This window comes from Phoxinus phoxinus, assembly GCF_949152265.1.
Source record: "Phoxinus phoxinus genome assembly, chromosome: 6".
Taxonomy (NCBI): domain Eukaryota; kingdom Metazoa; phylum Chordata; class Actinopteri; order Cypriniformes; family Leuciscidae; genus Phoxinus; species Phoxinus phoxinus.
Genome location: NC_136881.1, coordinates 44,858,392 through 44,874,665, shown reverse-complemented (window position 1 = coordinate 44,874,665; position 16,274 = coordinate 44,858,392). Strand labels below are relative to the sequence as shown.

At 44.2% G+C, this 16,274-nt stretch overlaps 1 protein-coding gene across 1 annotated transcript in view; it reads left to right on the top strand.

The window, feature by feature from the left end:
- Positions 1-16,274, top strand: part of LOC306999954 (integrin alpha-L-like) — a 42,992-nt gene that overhangs the window by 3,793 nt on the left and 22,925 nt on the right. Inside the window, 3 exon segments of the mRNA XM_079615095.1 lie at positions 14,733-14,847; positions 15,139-15,269; positions 15,378-15,520. Of these exon segments, the coding sequence (XP_079471221.1) occupies positions 14,733-14,847; positions 15,139-15,269; positions 15,378-15,520 (389 nt within the window).

Below are 16,274 nucleotides of genomic sequence, written 5' to 3'. Positions count from 1 at the left end.
GTGCTTGTCTTTGCCTACAGCTGAGGAAAATGAGCGGTGAAAAGGTGTGTTTCTGTCTTACTTTATCTATAATTACCTTTTTTGAGGTTTTCTTTTGCTAAGACAGAAATCCACATTAGCACTCAGTAGCACGTCCCTCTCTCTAGGATAGGGGAATCTGCAAGCTGAAAGCTCTTCATCATCATGTTCCTGCACTGTGAGACTGTGGCTGTTAGATGCTGATGGACGTATTCTGGCTGTTCCTTCTGCTTTTGTCTCATAACATGCGAAGAACAATTAAGTTCTTCAGCCAGAGAGGCATTGCCGTTGACGGTCATTCGGTTGCTGGACTTAGTGCCGGCCCGAGCCTATAGGGGGCCCTAAGCAGAACTAGATTTGGCCCCTCCCACCACGCGGAGTCACCTGTACTTGACGATTATTGACAGAAATGTCACGCTATAATGTTACATTATAAATGAATACAGTGAGGTTATGTATTAATAAAAAACAAAAAATAGATAGCCTACTTAAATAAAAAAGTTGTAACTTTTACTTTACTCTTTTACTAACTCTTCAAAACTTCTTAAAACAAACGGTCTCAAAACATATCAAATAAATTATTTGCTAAAATAATGACAAAACTGAGAAATCAGAAATATAATAACAGCAAGGGTTCAACAATGACAATTATTATAGAAAACTGTAAAAATATGATTATTTCTCAACTGTCTCAATACAGTATAACTGTCCTCAAAATATTTTTTATAGAATATTATTGTAACAATACTGTTAACAATATTGTAACAGTATTGTATTATTGTATTATTTGTTGGATTGTACATGTATCGTGACAGAATCCAACAAAGTCGGTTACTATAATAATGATGTACTGGCGCTCATTGTATATGTGTGTATGCAATGTATTTTCCCCCTCGGGGCTTGCCGTAGATAGATGCCGCACATACGGGTTTTTGGGTTTAGTGATCTGATGTGTGGTATAATAAAGGAGAAGAGTTCAAACTGCTATAGTTTATTATTTGCTTATTTCTGTTAGGCGAACCCTGTACGAACGCTTGGTTACATTATTAAGATTAATAAAATCATATCAATAAAATTGAAGTCTATTTTCATCACCAGAAGTCTCCTCACCCAATATGGTATATTTTCTCATAAAGTCCAATACCATCTCTCACCAAAGACCTTAGAGCAGAGCGCACGTCATCTTTACATATGAAGCAAGAACGTTCACTTCAACACGTACAGCAATGCTAGCTGGCATCCCTTGCTCACCTAGAAGGTTAAGTTCCCCTTCCGCTGTTTTCTCCAACTTAAACCGATATAACGATACGTGAAATACACCCAGATAAATGTATATTAATGGGAGACATTTCACAGTTGATGGCAGGGATTTCGCTCTGGCGAGTGTCATGGTAAAGGATGATAGAAGCAAGATGCAAGTAACTCAGAATTTTAATGTAATTGAAGCACAAATAATCTTCAACACACAAACAACAGTCCAGCACACACAGCAACTGGCAACGCAGGGACTAGATGGTCAGTGCAGAAGAAGTGATGAAAAGTCCGGTTGAAGAAGTGATCCAGGTGATTTCGTGAGCGGTGAAACAAGGAACAGGCAGGAACACGAAACAGGACACCAACGAGCAACACAGGATCTCAGACACGGACATCAAACAACGATCTGACAATGAGAGGAGATAAGCAGTGAGTATATATAAGGATCGCAAATGAGTTGCATCTGTGTGATGGTGATGAGACTATGATGATCAGCTGGGCGCTGATAACTGAGCGCGGGTGGAAACGCCCACTCGCGCACACCCACACACATGTAAACAACAGTAACACGAGACAAGAAGGAAACAATGAGTTTACAAACCGTGACAGTACCCCTCCTCCTAGGAACGCCTCCTGGCGTCCCCAGACTCCCTTACCTGTCGATTGTAATCATCAATAAGGGAGTGATCCAGAATGTCTCGGGCAGGTACCCAACTTCTCTCCTCCGGACCGTAACCTTCCCAGTCCACCAAGTACTGGAATCCGCGTCCCCTCCGTCTCGAGTCCAGAATACGATTTACCGAATATGATGGTTCCCCATCTACGAGACGCGGCGGTGGAGGAACCGGGGCTGGCGGATTAATACGGGAATAAAACACTGGCTTGATTTTGGAAACATGAAACACGGGATGAACTCTCCTGTACGCTGGAGGAAGGTTAAGGCGGACTGCCACCGGACTAACGATCTTGGTGACAGAGAACGGGCCAATAAATTTGGGAGCAAGCTTATTCGAGACGGACCGGAGAGGAATGTTCTTTGTTGAAAGCCACACTTTGGAACCGACGACGTATTCGGGAGGTCTAGACCGGTGGCGATCGGCTTTGACCTTGGTGCGCGCCCCCACGTGGAGTAGAGTCTCACGGGCTCTAGTCCATGTGCGGTGACACCTCTGGACAAAAGCGTGGGCGGAGGGAACCGCGACTTCGGATTCCAGACTAGGAAAAATTGGTGGCTGGTAACCTACACTACACTCAAACGGAGACAGGCCCGTAGATGACACTGGTAATGTATTGTGGGCGTACTCCACCATAGACAATTGTTGACTCCATGAAGTAGGATTCTTAGAGACCAGACATCGTAACGTTCTCTCTAAATCTTGGTTGGCTCTCTCAGTCTGGCCATTGCTCTGGGGATGGAACCCGGAGGACAGACTAACCGTCGCCCCCAATAATCTACAGAATTCTTGCCAAAATATGGACACAAACTGGGGTCCCCTGTCGGAAACCACGTCTGTCGGGAGGCCATGTAAGCGAAAGACGTGGTCAACGACAGCCAACGCTGTCTCCTTGGCTGAGGGTAATTTGGGCAAGGGAATGAAATGAGCCGCCTTCGAGAACCGGTCCACCACGGTCAAAACTACCGTGTTACCCTGAGAGGGTGGGAGGGCGGTAATAAAATCTAGCGAAATGTGGGACCAGGGTCTCGAAGGGACTGGCAGCGGTTGAAGGAGCCCATCAGGAGGTCGATTGGAAGTCTTACCAGTGGCGCAAGCTGAGCAAGCCAATACAAAATCGTGAACATCATGAGCCATAAGTGGCCACCAGAATCGTTGTTTAACCAAAAAATTGGTGCGACTAACCCCTGGATGACAAGCCACGTTGGAACAATGCCCCCACTGAATAACGTCGGACCTTACTGACTCCGGTACAAATAAGCGGTTTGGTGGACAATCGGCCGGGGGCGTTACCCCTTGTAAGGCTCTCTTGACCTTCGATTCGACCTCCCATACGAGTGTTGAGACAAATAGACTCTCAGGTAAAATGCACTCGGGAGTAGACGGGCGTTCGGAACGGTCAAAAATACGCGATAAAGAGTCGGGTTTGACATTTTTGGAACCCGGGCGGTACGAGAGAACAAAATCAAAACGTCCGAAAAAAAGTGCCCACCGAGCCTGCCTGGAGTTCAGTCTTTTAGCAGTCTTAATGTATTCCAGATTCTTGTGGTCGGTCCAGACGATAAAAGGTACCCCTGACCCTTCTAACCAGTGACGCCATTCCTCCAACGCTAGTTTGACTGCCAACAATTCTCTATTACCAATGTCATAATTGCGTTCTGCAGGGAACAAACGATGAGACAAAAACGCGCATGGGTGCATTCTGTCGTCTGTGGGAGAACGCTGGGAAATCACTGCACCTACCCCCACCTCTGACGCATCGACCTCCACCACGAACTGACGTGATGGATCAGGGGTAGTGAGGATGGGAGCCGAAACAAAGCGACTCTTCAGTTTGGTGAACGCAGCTTCCGCTGCGTCTGACCACCTGAACGTCGTTCTGGGGGAGGTCAAGGCGGTCAGAGGTGAGGCTAGTCGGCTAAAGTTGCGAATAAAACGCCTGTAGAAATTGGCGAACCCCAGGAACCGCTGTAGGGCCTTACGGGAATCTGGACTTGGCCATTCTACCACAGCCTTAATCTTCTCAGGATCCATGCGTATTCCCTCAACCGACACAATGTGACCTAGAAAAGGAACAGACTGTGCATGAAAATCGCATTTCTCCGCCTTGACAAAAAGCCCATTCTCTAGCAACCTTTGAAGCACTCGTCGGACGTGCTGCACATGTTCCTGGAGAGATGTTGAAAAAATCAATATGTCATCCAGGTAGACATATATGAACTGATCGACCATATCTCGCAGCACGTCATTGACGAGCGCCTGGAAGACTGCAGGACTATTGGACAAGCCGAACGGCATAACCAAATATTCAAAATGCCCTCTGGGGGTGTTAAAAGCCGTCTTCCATTCATCCCCCTCCCTGATGCGGACCAAATGATAAGCATTGCGTAAATCCAATTTTGTGAAGATAGACGCTCCCTGCAACCTCTCGAAGGCTGAAGACATCAACGGCAAAGGATAAGTATTCTTTACCGTGATGCTATTCAGCCCTCGGTAATCAATGCAAGGTCGCAGAGACCCGTCCTTCTTCCCCACAAAAAAGAATCCCGCCCCCGCTGGAGAAGAGGAAGGACGAATGAACCCCGTTGCTAGAGAATCAGAAATGTATTTCTCCATGGCCCCCATCTCTGGAACAGAGAGCGAGTATAACTTGCCCTTTGGCGGAGTCTTACCTGGCATTAACTCTATTGCACAGTCATAGGGACGGTGCGGAGGTAGAGACGCAGCCCGAGACTTACTGAACACTTCCTTCAGGTCCAGGTACTCCGTGGGCACGTTAGATAAATTCACTGCCTCCTCCTGAAACACAGAAACAGAAACAGACGAACAGGCAGACACCAGACAAGACTCATGACATTTAGTGCTCCATTCCAATACTGTCCGCTGTTGCCAATCGATTCTGGGGTTGTGTTTGATGAGCCAAGGGTGTCCTAAAACGATGGGAGCCAGGGGGGAGTCCAGGATGTAAAATGATAATGTTTCCGTGTGATTGCCAGAAGTGATGAGCGTGACTGGTCCAGTGTCGTGTGAAATGTGAGGTAGGTCTTGACCATTGAGTGCATGAACCTCAATCTGGTGGGTGAGTGGTCGGAGTGGAATCTGTAACTTGAGTGCTAGTGAGTGGTCCATGAAGTTACCTTCGGCTCCCGAGTCCACCAGTGCTTGACAGTCGTGCTCGTGAATAGACCATCGTAGTCTTACCAGGAGGAGAGTTGATGTAGATGAGGTCTTTTCGGCAGAGATCCCGCCCGACAGTAGCCTCATACTTACCGTCGGGCTTGCCCTTTTACCGGGCAGAGGGAGGCAAAATGACCCGCGGCTCCACAATACAGGCAAAGTCCCTGGGATCTCCGCCTCTCCTTCTCCTCCCGGGAAAGCCGAGCTCGCCCCACCTGCATGGGCTCGGGATCGTAGAAGTGACCGACCGCATCCCCGCCGCTGGGCCGCTGGCTCTCTGTTAACCCCGGATGGCGACTGGGTGGAATGCGCCGCTCCATCCGGGATAGACGTGCGTCCACTCTAAGAGCCAGCTCCACGAGTCCGTTGAAATCCTCCGGGAGGTCCAGGGCGTAGATCTCACGTTGAATGCGGTCAGCCAGCCCATGCAGTAACATGTCCCACTGCGCTTCGTCGTTCCATTGGCACTCTACCGCCAGGGTTCTAAACTCGATGGAGTATTCCGATACCGATCGTTCGCCTTGCTTTAACTCAGCCAGAACGCGGGCCGCCTCTCTACCGGTGTTGGCCCGATCGAACACCCTCCTCATCTCGACGGAGAGTGCCTGGAACGACTAACCCTAACCCTAACCCTAACCCGGTATTGACCTAAACCCGTTCTTAATGTTGGGGTAAACTTTATCTAATATATTTGTCCCCCTTGTAGCACATCTAATGTGACGTTCAAATTCACCAATTCACCAGCTATAATATGAACTGCTTCAGGGTATTTGCTTTGTATTAAATTCATAGTACTAAGCAAGTAGCCTAGGGCTATGCTAGGATTAGCATCTGATGGAATGTAAACAGCTGTAACTGTGACAATGGTAAGTTTACGTGGGAGATAGATCGGTCTGCATTTAACCATCAGATACTCCAGCTCTGGAGAGCAATGACTTCCAAAATACTTTTGTATTTGTTGTAGTTGTTATGCACGTAAATGCATAGTCCCCCTTCGAAATACGGTGCGGTCCGCTAGCTCAATGGCTACATCTGGGATATGTGGGTGAAGACACGTCTCAGTTAATATCAAATTCAATAGTCCTTTACAAGTTTATTCGCAGAGATCTATAGATTCAACTCGTCCATCTTATTGTTGATAAATCTGGCATAGAAAGAAAAATGCTGGGTAGTGGTGGTTTGTGCGGGTGTTTCCTTAACCCTCTGGGGTCTAAGGTGTTTTTGGGGTCTTGAGATGTTCTGACATGCCCTGACATTTGTGCTTTTTTCAGTTGCTTATAAACATATTAATGGCAAAGGTGTAATTACATTTACATTTACATTTAGTCATTTAGCAGACGCTTTTATCCAAAGCGACTTACAACTGAGGACTACAGCAAGCGAGTCATCGTGAAGAGGCAAAAATAACGCAAGAAGTGCTAAAAATACAAAGTTCAGGCATTTCTCAGAGTAGCAAAAGCCAAACAAGGGAGGATAAAATTTTTTTTTTTTTTTTTTTTTATGTCAAGTGCTCACGGAAGAGATGAGTTTTCAGTTGTCTTTTGAATGTAGTCAGGGATTCTGCATTCCGGACGAGGGTAGGGAGATCATTCCACCAGCATGGAACCGTGAATGAGAATGTTCTGGAGAGTGATTTTGTAGCTCTCTGTGATGGTACCACGAGCCGTCGCTCATTGACCGATCGCAGGCTTCTGGTAGGGATGTAGACTCGTAGGAGCGAGTGAAAGTACGAGGGAGCTGAGCCTGTGGTCGTTCTGTAAGCAAGTGTCAATGCCTTGAACTTGATGCGAGCAGCGAGTGGTAGCCAGTGCAGAGAGATAAACAGGAGTGACGTGGGCCCTTTTCGGCTCGTTGAAGACAAGACAGGCTGCAGCATTCTGGATCATTTGTAGAGGTTTAGTTGCACATGATGGAAGACCGGCCAGAAGAGCATTGCAGTAATCAAGTCTAGAGATCACCAAGGCCTGGGCGAGAAGTTGTGTTGCCTGCTCAGTTAGGAAGGGCCTGATCTTCCTGATGTTGTGCAGTGCAAACCTGCATGATCGAGCTGTCTTTGTGATGTGGTCTGTGAAGGTCAGATGCTCATCAAGTGTTACTCCAAGGTTTCTGACCGACCTTGATGGGGTGATTAAAGTTGAATCTAGCTGGATAGTGAAGTCGTGCTGTAGAGACGAATTGGCAGGGAGGACGAGAAGCTCAGTCTTTGCCAGGTTGAGTTGCAGGTGATGTTCCTTCATCCATGCCGAGATGTCCGCCAGGCAGCTTGAGATACGTGCAGCTACTGTGGGATCATCAGGTTGAAATGAGAGGTAGAGCTGGGTGTCATCAGCATAGCAGTGGTAAGAGAAGCCATGTGCCTGTATGATGGGTCCCAGTGATGTGGTGTAAATGGAGAAGAGGAGCGGTCCAAGAACTGAACCCTGAGGAACCCCTGTAGTCAGTTGATGTGCTTTGGATACCTCACCTCTCCATGCGACCCTGAAGGACCTTCCTGTGAGATAGGACTCAAACCAGTGGAGAGGAGTTCCTGTGATGCCCAGTGATGAGAGGGTGGACAGGAGGATCTGATGATTCACAGTGTCGAAGGCAGCAGACAGATCCAGGAGAATGAGAACTGATGATTTGGAGGCAGCTTTTGCGATCCGTAGGGCTTCTGTGACTGACAGCAATGCAGTCTCGGTTGAATGCCCTTTCTTGAAGCCAGATTGGTTTACATCTAGTTGGTTGGTCAGAGAGAGGAAAGATGATACTTGGTTGAAGGCAACTCGTTCAAGTGTTTTCGCAATGAATGGTAAGAGAGAGACAGGTCTATAATTTTCTAAGAGTGATGTGTTTAATGTGGGTTTCTTAAGCAGTGGAGTTACCCGAGCCTGCTTGAATGCTTTAGGAAAAGTGCCAGTGTGGAGGGATGATTTGATGATGTGTGTGAGTGCTGGTAGAAGTGTGGGAGAGATGGCTTGTAGAAGGTGTGAGGGGATGGGATCTAGAGGGCAGGTGGTGGGATGACTGGAGAGGAGAAGTTTAGATACCTCTTCCTCGGATAGTGGAGAGAATGAGGAGAGAAGGTGTTTCGGAGTGGGAGGGGTTGGACTGGGTTCCTGTGTGTGTGGAGCTGAGAACTGACTGCTGACAGTTGTTGTTTTGTTGGTGAAGAAGTTAGCAAAATCATCCGCAGTTAAAGAGGAGGTGGGTGGTGGTGGAGGTGGACAGAGTAGAGAGTTGAATGTCTTGAAAAGAGTTCGTGTGTTAGCAGTGCTGTTGATCTTGTTGTGGAAATAAGAAGATTTTGCAGCATGAACATCAGCAGAAAAGGAAGAGAGCAGAGATTGATACATACTAAGGTCAGTTGTGTCTTTTGATTTGCGCCATTTCCTCTCTGTTGCCCTGAGTTTGGTCCGGTGTTCACGAAGAACCTCAGATAACCAGGGGTTAGAGGGAGTAGTGCGTGCTGGCCTGGAGGAGATAGGGCAGATATTGTCTAAAGAAGAAGTTAGAGTGGAGCATAAAGTATCTGTTGCGGTATTAACATCCAGAGATGAGAATTGTGAGTGTGAGGGGAGAGAAGATGACACAGCAGAGGAGAGATGGGAGGGAGAGAGTGAGCGCAGGTTTCGTCTGAAAGTAACTGGCAGGGGGGTTGGTGGAGCATGGGTAGTGAGTTGTAGATTGAAAGTAATGAGGAAATGATCAGAAACATGGAGAGGTTTCACCAAAATGTTGTCCGTGATGCAGTTGCGTGTGTAAACCAGGTCCAGTTGGTTGCCTGATTTGTGAGTACCTGTGGTGATGAGCCGTTTGAGATCGAATGAGGCTAGGAGAGAGATGAAGTCTGTTGCATTCGGCTTCTCTAGATGAATGTTGAAATCACCGAAGACTACAAGTGGGGTGCCATCCTCAGGGAAAGAAGACAGCAGCACATCCAACTCTTCTACAAAGCTTCCCAGTTGACCTGGGGGACGATATATGACGACAATATGGATCTTAATGGGAGTTGTAAGTGTAATAGCATGATATTCAAACGAGTAGTTATTGCAGAGAGAGGAGAGGGTTGAGTATTTAAAGTTGTTAGAGATGAGAAGACCTGTGCCCCCACCCCTCCCAGACGGGCGAGGAGTGTGAGAGAAGGAGAAGTTGTTAGAGAGAGCAGCAGGGGTTGCTGAGTCTTCTGGACGAATCCAGGTCTCAGTCAAGCCTAAAATATTAAGATTAGAATGAGATGCAAAGGCTGGAATGAAGTCAGCTTTGTTGACCGCTGACTGACAATTCCATAGACCCACAGAAAGAGAGAGAGGTGTGTGTGAGGATGAGAGGATGTGACGCAGATTAGCAGTATTGCGCTGCCTTCTGTGCGTGATGGGAGAGCGTCGTCGAGAGACTACAGGAATGTATTGAAAACACATAATTAGTAGGGAAATACTATACCAGTGTGAAAGGAAGAGGGAGAATAGGATACTTAAGTGCCTTGTCTGTGTCCTTGCTCGGTGGAGTCGCGCAGGTAGAGTCGATGGTCTTTACCCGAGTCGGTCTTCACACGAGGAGAGCTGAACGCTTCCGCTGACGCTTCCGCGGCAGCGCGCACACCACAGAAATATAGTGCTTTCAAACCCCTGAGTGAGGACAGCTGTGTCTTGAAGCAATTAACACAGGCAAATCAAATAATCCGAAAATGGGAGAAATCGAAACTGCCTGTTGGACAGCTACACTTAAGTGCTATAAAATTTAAACTGCAATACTCTTCAGATGTGCGCGGCTGTTATTTAAAGTAGTCACGCGTCAATTCCAAATACAGATTTGCTTGAAGGTAAAAATGTACAAATAACCACAGAATCGAAAATAGCCCTACTTTCTGGAAAATAATACACTGAACAACAAGAGAACTGAATATTATGAAAAAACCACTTGCGCGCGCTCCTGTCCTTCTCGCAGACTGACGCTTTGTCCTGAAAGTGTTCCTAGTGTAATTATATACATATAATTACACTATATGTATCATAAACAAGGCTACCATAATATGTGAGCAACATGCATGTACATGTTTGTATTTTTGAGAGAATAATGTTTATGCATGGTTATTCAAAAAACAAAAAATTAAAGTGTCTGAAATAACGCCACAAAACACAATACTACATGTGTTCACAATACTTTTGAGTAATGGATTTTGTCGCCTAGAGTTTTTCCTTCAAAATGATCTGAAAATCATCCTGTCTAATCATTCACATAAAACAATACATTGATTTACATTTTGTAAAACACTTTATGTTTGGGAAGGCAATATGCGCAGGGGCGTGGACGATCCAACACCATCATGTATAGTAAGTGGTTCACACCTGAGAAGACAATGGCCCGCTTAATGGCCCCCGCATAATGAGCCCGCATAATGACCCCGCATAATGCCCCGCATAATGAGCCTTTCATTCAGGTGTGTCACACAAGAAAGAATGTAAGGACAAAATAAATAAATATATATATATATAATCCAAATATAAATTAAAGTCAAAAGCACATTTTTAGTACATAGTCATACCTGGAAACCAATCCTGTTCAAATAGGCTATATGAGCCATTCTACAGAATTGGTTCAAAGTTAGATTTGGAAACTTTGCTTTTAAAAAAAAAAAAATTTTTATACATGCAAATTGTATAATATCCAAGGTAAACATTTCTAGTAATTGTCCAGTTAATTCTCATACTGTATTTTCAGAATTTTTTGGAATACATCCTCTGCCCAAAATGTGTCACTAATAAAAAACAATAATAAATAATTTAATGAGAAGGCTTATATTCACCTACATTCACATCTACCTTGTAAATATATTTTTTGCTATTTTATTAAAAAGTGTTCACATGTAAATCAACAACAATTACAATATTAACAATATTTCAAGTGTAATCTTTTTTTTTTTTTTTAGTATCATACATACTTCAAAGTTAAGGATTCATTAGTTTGATATAGCCTAACGTTACACGTTACATTGGAACAAACACTATAACATCTATAGTTTATGAGTTTATTTTTGACAAAACATACTATATATTTAACATATGAGCAGAAACTGGCTAACAAAAGCTTATTTGATGTCTATTTTACAGTAACAACTTTATAGTCTATCCAAAACTAGTCACAACAGCGTGCATATATGCCGTTCATTCATCACACACAGAAACGCGATTCATAAACAGTCTTTTTGCGGTTTACAGATAATATTCCATATCGCGATTACAACAAAGCGTATAAGAGTAAACAACGTACTACTAATCCTCAACTGGATCCATTGCTCCTCGAAGTGAAACCAGCACTTCTGAGGTAAGTTTCCCAGGATTATTCCTCGCAAGATGACACACAGTACATTCATCTGATTAAACTTGATGTGTTTATCGAGCTGATGTGGCCGGTTTGCATGTTTGCATGTATTGCCTCAGATCATTTGCATTTGAATAGCGCGCGCTCTCCGTGGGCGTGGTCACATTAAAAGACAAAGAGCTATAATGAGCTGAAATGAGAACTCACTCTTTTTATATAATTACATAAACAGAGAATATTTGTTTTAGTTTTGAATTAGATAATTTAAAAGTACACACTTGAATGATTATAAAGATATATTGCTCATGCCTGGGTAAATAGTATTCGCTGAGTTAGGGGAGACGGAGACGGAGAGGCAGAAAGCACACCCTGTTTATTTTCTTTGTTTTACAAAAGCACAATGTTTTATTTCGATTGTAAGTGGACACATAAAAAAGTAGACATTTAACAGCTTATTTTTTCATATTTCTTAAGTCTGTATGACCAAAAATTGCGAAATATTTTAAGTCTATTTATGTCAAAAAAAGCGAGCAAAACGCGCCGACGCGTTTGCCATCCCCAGAGGGTTATTCTCGCAAGTAGGCTGGAGTCGACAACAACCCACGGAGAGCCTGATATCCTGGCTATCTCCACCGGTATACTGTGCGAGTCCACAAATTCAGTATAGTCTATAGTCACAATAGTCTGTTCAGATTGTAGTCCTATGATCAAGAGATCTTGATGGTAGATTCGCACAGCTAAACGCGACATTAACAATCAAACATGTAAACAAAAACAAACAGCACCGAAAGTGAGTTATTATGCTTCAAAAAGTTCATGACTGAATGAACACACAACTTCAGTCTGCTCCTCACACAAACATCACACAATTTTACTTTTATGGTGCTTTATCTTTGTTTTTGAAGTTTGAAAGTTTAAAGTTTAAAACAACATGAGGGTGTCATGGTCATGTTTAGTTTCTCTGTCTTGTGTAGTTTATTTTCATAGGTTTCATTGTCTGTATTTTTCGAGTTATTCATTAGTTGTCATGGTTTGTAATTATTTCTCATCTGTTCTCTTTTCTTTGATTATCATCCTTCATATATATGCCAGTGGCGAGAAGGGGTTAGTAAATTTACCTATGGAGAAAATTAAATACTATGGAAAGGGTTAGGGTTAGGTTAGGGGTTCCGGAGGGTGTGTTCCAACTACAGGGGGATCTCACTTCTCAGCCTCCCCGGGAAAGTCTTTGCCAGGGATTCAGGAGGAACAGTGTGGTTTTCGTCCCGGTCATGGAACACTGGACCAGCTCTATACCCTTCATGGGAGTTTGCCCAACCAATCCACATGTGCTTTGTGGATTTGGAGAAGGCATTCGACTGTGTCCCTCGTGGCGGCCTGTGGAGGGTGCTCTGGGAGTATGGGGTCCGGGGTCCTCTGCTAAGGGCTGACCGCTCCACATCGAGAGGAGTCAGCTGAGGTGGCTCGGGCATCTGTTCGGATGCCTCCTGGACGCCTTCCTACACTAGTTTAGCACAGCTCCAAGTCGTCTCAATCATCGCTAGTTTAGCCCATCTCCAAGTCATCTCAATCATCGCTAGTTTAGCCCAGCTCCAAGTCATCTCAATCATCGCTAGTTTAGCCCAGCTCCAAGTCGTCTCAATCATCGCTAGTTTAGCCCAGCTCAAAGTCATCTCAATCATCGCTAGTTTAACCCAGCTCCAAGTCGTCTCAGTCATCGCTAGTTAGCCCAGCTCCAAGTCGTCTCAATCATCGCTAGTTTAGCCCAGCTCAAAGTCATCTCAATCATCACTAGTTTAGCCCAGCTCCAAGTCGTCTCAGTCATCGCTAGTTAGCCCAGCTCCAAGTCGTCTCAATCATCGCTAGTTTAGCCCAGCTCAAAGTCATCTCAATCATCACTAGTTTAGCCCAGCTCCAAGTCATCTCAGTCATCGCTAGTTTAGCCCAGCTCCAAGTCATCTCAATCATCGCTAGTTTAGCCCAGCTCAAAGTCATCTCAATCATCACTAGTTTAGCCCAGCTCCAAGTCGTCTCCATCATCCAGCATCATGTCTTCTTCGTCCAACCCCAAGATTAAATTTAACCAGGAAGGTCCCGTTGAGATAGTCCTGGTAGAAGTCCATCCAGTTCCTTGGCCTGGTCTCTGCTGTCTCCCTTCAGGGGTTTGGGGGAGTTATGTCACGGTCATGTTTAGTTTCTCTGTCTTGTTTAGTTTCTGATCATAGCTGTTCTTTAGGTATCATCATCTGTGAATATAAGCTCTTAGTTTCTTCAGTTGATTGTCTCGTGTTTACGTTATGTTAGTTGTGTGGTGTACGTTTATCTCTTGGGGCCCTATTTTAACGATCTGAAACGCAAGTGTCAAAGTGCAAAGCGCAAGTAACTTTGTGGGCGGATCCCGGCGCTGTTGCTATTTTCCCAGCGGGATTTATGCCTCTTGCGCCCGGCGCAAATCTAAAAAGGGGTTGGTCTGAAGTAGCTTCATTACTCATAGGTGTGGTTTGGGCGTATGTGAAATAAACCAATCAGAGCGTCCTCTCACATTCCCTTTAAGAGCAGGAGCACTTGTTCCATGGCGGATCGCTATTATAACGGCGGATTTGCCAGCGCACGCCAGGAGCGATTCACAGCCGAGGAAACTGACGTTCTCGTCAGGGCCGTAAAACACAGAGAAGTGACATTGGGGATGATGGGAGAAAACCACACAAATCAGCTTCGGTTAAACAGGCGTATAATTTGGGTAAATGTGTAGCCTAATCTAGATAGATTTTTTTCACATCTTCACAGACACAACAATGATTTCCCTCTTGTGTTAATATTTTTCCTTGTAATAATGTATGATTTGCAAAAATGAAAACTGCTGCGTCTGTTTATATTAGAGAATCAAAGTGTATGCGCGTTAACACGCTACAATTATATACAAGCGCCGGAACACACCTCCTCTTTTCGCCGAACCACCCCTGCGAGCGCAAGTTCATTCCCTAATTTAACAACATGCGTCTGTGGAGGGAAAAGTCCGCTATGCGCTGCTGAAAAATAGGAATGATACATGCGTCGGTGTTCAAAGTCAATTGCGCTGGGTGCAAGATAGGGCCCTTGGTGTTCATTAAAAGCATCTATTCATTCATTCTGCATCACGCATCTCGTTTGTTGGATTATCACACAGCAAGAGAGTAAATGATGACAGAATTATAATTTTTGGACAATTCTTTTAATTGTTAATGTTCATATTAAAATGTGGATAGGTCTAGATTATCTTTTGTGTGATTTGATCCTCCTGATGTTTGAGATATTGTGTCTCTTTCTCAGAGCTGCAGTCCGTATCTTCCTCTTGAGTGTGACGGAAACTCGTATCTGAACGGCGTCTGCTACCAGTTCAACAGCAGTTTACAGGCCGTCTCAAACTTCACCGCCGCTTACCAAGGTCTGACGAGTCTGACACAGAAACCAGCGGATCACGACACGTTTAGCACTGAATGCAGTTGAACTATTTCAGTCTTTAATACTGTAAACCATGTGTTGGGTTCTTAGTAACAGTTCAGTTGGTGTGATGATTATTGACAACTCAATTAAACACTAAAGACATGATTAAAGACATTATGTAAATACTTGGGAAATATATTAATTTATTGGCCATCTTGTCAATAATTTATGGTTTGATTGCTAAAAGAAGTTGTCGTAACAGATGTTTCCATATCTTGTGTTATTTCTGCAGAATGCACGAAGAGAGAAGTCAATCTGGTGTTTCTCTTTGACGGATCCAGCAGTATGAAATTACCAGAGTTTGAAAAGAACAAAAAATTCATTATAGATGTTATGAAAAAACTTTCAAACTCATCCATAAAAGTAAATCAATCCACCACTATTAACGTGGAAATATTGACATGTAATTGTCTATAGTTTGCTAATGCTGTTACGGCACGTGTGCTTGTTGTTTGTCTTTCTGTGTGTCAGTTTGCTGCTGTCCAGTTTGCAACAGTTCCCAGAACTGTGTTTGACTTCAACGACTATCAGAACGGCTCCGCTGAAGGCAAACTCATGAAAGAGGCACACATGAAAGCTCTCACAAACACATACAGAGCAATCAACTATGTCTTGTGAGTGAAACCTTCATATGTTTATAATTGTTCACTGAATTTATACTTTTAGAGAAAAAGTCTTGAAATTCACATAATATAAAATCAAAGATGGCTCTTTCTGTTAAACACACTGGAGTTGGACTTTTGTTGTTGCATAAATTAGAAGTTAAAGGAGAACTTGGCAACTTTTTAACTTAATAAAACTGTCTAGAAGTTAAACAACCTGTTCTGGTGATATTGGTGACTTTCCCCGCTCCCCCCAGCGCTCCCAGGCGGAAAACCAACCTTGCAACTTGGGGACTACCGTCCCGGCAAGATAGAAATTGGAAGGGAACGAGCGAGAAACATGAACTGCTTTATGGTTGATAACAGAATACAAAATACACATGTCACTGTTCTATGATAATGTGTCTGATGTATTACCCACCGGGTAAATCGGCTTGCTCCGATCATAACAAATGCACATGAGCAGCGGGAGAAAGGGGGAGGAGGACGCCGCAAGTGAGTTTTTTACGACAGTGTTGTGAAATATACGTCCCACAGCTGTACGGGGAGCTCATGGGGAAAACATGCCACAACAAAAGTGAAAATCAGCCAAGAAATGACTAGAGTTGCCGAGTTCTGTGTTTAATTCACATTGGTGTACAATACAATACAATACAATACATACTTTATTTCTTAAGCACATTTTAAAACAACCATGTTGACCAAAGTGTGTTACATTGCCATGAAACAGTAAATAGACATGATACAACACCAGACAATTACAACA